This window comes from Notolepis coatsorum (genome assembly GCF_963971535.1).
Source record: "Notolepis coatsorum genome assembly, contig: SCAFFOLD_158, whole genome shotgun sequence".
In the NCBI taxonomy this organism is placed as follows: Eukaryota; Metazoa; Chordata; class Actinopteri; order Aulopiformes; family Paralepididae; genus Notolepis; species Notolepis coatsorum.
Window position 1 is genome coordinate 60,500 of NW_028172861.1, and position 5,321 is coordinate 65,820.

Genomic DNA, 5,321 nt, shown 5'->3' on the forward strand with positions numbered 1-5,321 from the left:
CCAGTAACAGCTGTTTGCCACGGGCACAGTTCTAGGTTCGAATGCGACAAGGAGTAATATACACAATTAAAAGAATAGTAGACCAGAGGCAGAGTTATAACAATAACCGGTGTTTTAATTAAAAGCGCGCTAGATAAACAGTAATAATACATACGTACGTAAAGTACAACTTATGCTTTGAAGTATCCCTTTTAGATTAGGTCAGTAACCTCTCCTTGCGGGAGGGTTAGGTCGATATCAAGGCCTAGGTCGATTGGATCAACATATTGGGGTTCGTTCAGACGTCTCTGAGGTTATCATCGGTAACTCTATATTAGTTTATCGGGGAATGCAAATACCTTATTAGGTGAATTGGCCCTTTACTCTCGCAGGTTCTACTATGACATCACCACAACCTGGAAGTGATTCTCCCCTGCCTCCACTTGCTGTTTCCTCTTCCACATCTTGGCCATGGCGAGCAGCTTGAGGTTGGGCTGGTTGGCTGCATCCTCTGGGAAGATGTAATCGTAGTACTCCTCCCATCCGGCGTCGGACCCGTCCTCAGCGGTGAGCTTCCTCCTCTTCTTCACCTTCTCAGGCTGGAGATCCCTCACCCGCTCCCTGCAGCTCTCCGAGCCGAAGTCCCTCTCAAAGTCCCTCCACGACTCCAGCAGCATCAGGCGCTCCTCCTTCTCCTCGCAGCTGAGCAGACTCTTGTTGGCCTCCTCGTAGATCTGCCTGCTCCTCTGCATCCGGTCGGGGGTGTCGATGGACAGCTCAAACTGACCGTAGCTGATCCATACCTTGACGTGCTGAGTGCGTTGCAGCAGCCTTTTGTAAAGGTCTCTGGTGTGGTCATATTCCTCCTGTTCAATTTCAAAGTCGATGTAGGACTTCCACAGCACCTTCGGCATGTCGAGGCGTGGCTGTCCGATGGCAAGCTCAAAGATGGCGCGAGCACTTTCTGTGTCACCGAGGATGGTCTCCAGCTCTGCGAATTTGATCCACGTGGTGCAATTCTCTGGGCCAAACTCCAGGTACTTCTCGTACAGTTTCCTGCATCTGTCGAATTCACGCAATTGCAGCTCGAGCTCAATGTAGCCCTTGAACAGCTTGTTCTTGGGACTTTTACCTATGGCGGTGCCCAGGCCTCTTCTTGCTCCCTGGAGGTTTTTCTGTCGGATCTCAAACTGGGCATAGAGGAGCCACATCTTGGCAAATGTGAACTTTTTGTGAGGGATGAGGTTGAGGCACGCCTGATACACCTGCCTCGTTTTCTCAGGATCCTCGACTTCGAGCTCTTCGTACAGCGCATAGTTTATCCACAGATAGATGTAGCGCCTCCAGTGCCTCTTCTCCTGTATGGGCGGCATGTTAGCGATGGCTCTCTCGTACACCTCTCTCACCGTGTCTGGGTCGGCGTCGCTCTCCACAAGGCGTAGGTAATCAAACCAGGCGTCATAGTTGTGTGGACTCGCCTTGACTTCCTCTTCGTACTGAAATCGTCTCTTGCTGACGATGACGTCCTCTATCCCTCTCCTGTCTCCGAACCTCTTCTCGAACACGGTGTAGTTCTTGAATAGCTCCTGCGCCTGCTGCTTGGGGATCCTGTCCTGAGCGTATTTGTAGATGACTCGGACACGCTCAAACTCTTTCTGCTTTTCTTCGAACCTGGCGAAGGACACAAAGAGGCTCTCGTCCACATATTCCTCACCGAAGAACTCCACCGCCCTTTCAAAGACCTTTCTGCCGTGTGCAACGTAACCGTGTTTCTCTTCGAAACGAGCGTACTTGATCCAGTTCTTCACATCGGGATGGACAAGCACGAATCGCTCATAAATAGGGCGGCCCTTGTCAACTTCCTTGTAGCGCAGCTCAAAGTTGATGTAAGAATGCCAGGCCTGCTCCTCTGGTTCCCATTCCATCCATCGCTCAAACACCTGCCTGCAGCCAGCAACGTTCCCCAGCATCTCCTCCATATAACTGTACTTGTACCAGAACTGGTTGACGCGTGGCAGAATGGTGATGGCTCTGTCCCAGATGTTGCGGGCATGGTTCACCTGGCGATTTTTCATCTCCATCTCGGCATACTTCAACCACAGAGCAATGTTGCGGTGATCTACATCCAGTGCACGCTCGTAAATTGAGCGAGCCCTCTGGACTTCCTTCAAGCTTTCTTCCCATTGTGCGTACTTTATCCAATTGCTGATGACAGTGCGGTTTTTTCTTATGTTATCCTCAAATCCCTTTCTCTTCTTCAATTTGTAATCATTCAGCTCCTCTTCATCAGTGATCTTCTGCTTCGGTGGAGGTGGCAGAAGTCCGAGCTCTCTCTCCTTAGCTTCTCGGAGTAGTTGCTCAGCAGTGATTTGCACCTCTGCTGGAGCTTTGTTTTTCACCTTCGCCACTTTCGGTATTCTCTGTTTGCCTGCCGCCGTGGAAGCCATGTTTCTGACAGATTAGGAAAAATGCACAGTAAATGCGTAAGTTAATTGTAAAATATCAACATAAACACGCCGTAAATTAGAACGTTTCGGTTACTTCACAACAGAATGTGAACCACCATGACAGTACCCAACCAGGAAGTGATTCGGCTATAATCTATAGTTGAGCTATAATCGGTATGTCATCTAGAATGTTCTATTATGACATCACCACAAACGGTGTAGAAGGTTCTATGTTCTAGAAGGTTCTATTATAACATCATACAATGGTAGCATTTACCCTCTAACTATTATAGGGGGATATCTGTATCCATATATCAAGTTAAATCAAATCAAACACAAAATACAATATCAAAATAACATAAGATGAACGGGATTGACTCCCTTGGAAGTCCTTGTAGTCTCGTTCTGTTCAACCCTACCGGACTAGTGGTGTAGCAATAGTTGAGCACTAGTTGAGCCTCATGGGTATTCACATCAGGCTGGCAATAGTCTGGAGGTATATCAAATGTTCCGGGGTTGGCTCGCCATCGGGTATCTATCCAGCTGAACACGCTTGGTGATGGGTGGTCTGGACTGCTCCGGGATGCTGGTGGAGACTTGCGGCTTCCAGTCGGTTGGTTAGTCCGGTCCGTCTGGGTGATGTTGCTGGTTCGGTGGTCGAGGAGAAAGAGAGCTGGCTTCTTGAGAGCTCGCTGTATATATTGGAAACCAAGATGTTCCGGAACGTTCTATATGACATCATAGGATGACATCACAAAGGTTCCAGAACCTTCTATCATGACATCATACGCTATATACAGGAAGTGGGACCTCATGGTAACACAGGAAGTGGTAGCTCAGAGATAAACAGGAACTATTTATGTTCCTTTGATAATTATGAATCTGAACCCTGGGTTACACCTGGGTCTAATTTGCTGCCCTTTTTGTGCAGAGGGGTCACCCTCGCAATTTTGAAGTCCTTGGGGACGTGTCCCTGTTTTATGGAGAGGTTTATTATGTGTGTGATGATTGGGGTGATTGCGGCTGCTGAGTCTCTGAGGAATTTGGAGGGGATGTTGTCATGGCCAGTGGCCTTGTTAGGTTGGAGGGCGCTCAGTTTATTGAGTACCTCATCTGTTGTTACCATTTCCAGCTTGAAGTCGTGGGCAGTCTCTCTCTCTCTCTCTTCCCCCCTCTCTCGCCCTCTCTTTACCTTATTCTCTCTCAACCCGTCTCTCTCTCTCTCTTCCTCCCTCTCACTCACTACCCCATCCCTCTCTCTCTCTCTTTCTCTGTTTGAATAATCTAAAAATAATCTTTTATTTAAACGGCACCAAAATAAACAGCATGACAAACTGATGGCTGAAAGTAATTATCAGCAGAAAATGCATATGCGCACGCACGCACGCACGCACGCACGCACGCACGCACGCACGCACGCACGCACGCACGCACGCACACACACACACACACACACACACACACACACACACACACACACACACACACACACACACACACACACACACACACACACACACACACACACACACACACACACACACACACACACACACACACACACACACACACACACACACACACACACACACACACACACACACACACACACACACACACACACACACACACACACACACACACACACACACACACACACACACACACACACACACACACACACACACACACACACACACATACTCTCACTGTTTCCTTCCTTCAAACTCTCCACTACCATGGATGTGTCTGTGGCACATAGAAACATATACAACTATCGTACATGTAGCCTCTCTCTCGCCCCCCCCCTCTCTCTCTCTCTCTCTCTCTCTCTCTCTCTCTCTCTCTCTCTCTCTCTCTCTCTCTCTCTCTCCCTCTCTCGCTCTCCCTTTCTCCTAAGCCCCACATTCCCAGTGGTCCATAGTATATTAATGTGTAAGCATGTCTCTGTGTGTTTGCTGCTTGCGTGTTTGTGTTTCCTGTCAGCTGCTGACACTGACTTCCTGTCAGAGAGAGTACTGCGAGACACATGAATGGAATGGAAGCCCTAACCCTGTGTTAGTACATTAATCTAACCATTGAGCTACACAGGGAATAGAACCCCTAACCCTGGTAGTGTTAGTGCCTTGCTCTACCCATTGAGCATAGGGAATGAAACCACCAACCCTATACTCTAACCTCTCTCTCTCCTCTCTCTCTCTCTCTCTCTCTCTCTCTCTCTCTCTCTCTCTCTCTCTCTCTCTCTCTCTCTCTCTCTCTCTCTCTCTCTCTATCTATCTCTTTATCACTCTCTATCTGTCTCTCTCCATGTCTCCCTTTCTCTCTCTATCCCCCCCCCCCTCTCTATCCCTCTCTCGCTCTCTCCCTCTCTCTCTTCTCTCCACCTCCATTTCTAACCTTCTCAGTTTTGTGAGATTATATTGAGATTATTATTATTATATAGTTTTCTTGCAATATGTTTGTAATGAAACGTTATCATGTCATATTCCAGCTATTCCTCAAAAAACATGTTTTTGATATCATGCCATTCAAAAGTCCTTATACTAAGAAATTGTAGTGTTTGTATTACTACCCCAAGCTTCCATAGGTGGGTCAAAAATGACCCACATGCATTTCCTATGGAATCTCATGGGAACCTTTGATTCTCATCGACTGTGACTGTCAAGAATATAATTACAGTGGACCGTACATACAACATGCTATAACATAACTACTATACGATGTACATACTAAATCAGAACTACCAGCCCTCAGCGTGATTATTTTTACACAGCAAGATCTGATGCATGTAAATTATAATATACTGTAACTCTGTTTGATGTTTTCAAAGAAACAATGTTTTCAAATGTCATTATTTAAAGATGTTAGTTCTGGTAAGAGTATTGTGTTCATTCA

At 47.1% G+C, this 5,321-nt stretch overlaps 1 protein-coding gene across 1 annotated transcript; it reads right to left on the reverse strand.

Annotated features, from left to right (window-relative positions):
• Window positions 1-377: 377 nt before the first annotated feature.
• On the reverse strand, window positions 378-2,517 carry LOC311247956 (crooked neck-like protein 1; the record flags this gene model as incomplete). Its single annotated transcript, XM_084338932.1, has 1 exon — window positions 378-2,517. The coding sequence occupies exon 1, from the start codon at window positions 2,424-2,426 to the stop codon at window positions 378-380; it is 2,049 nt and encodes a 682-aa protein (XP_084195058.1). The 5' UTR covers window positions 2,427-2,517.
• Window positions 2,518-5,321: the final 2,804 nt, after the last annotated feature.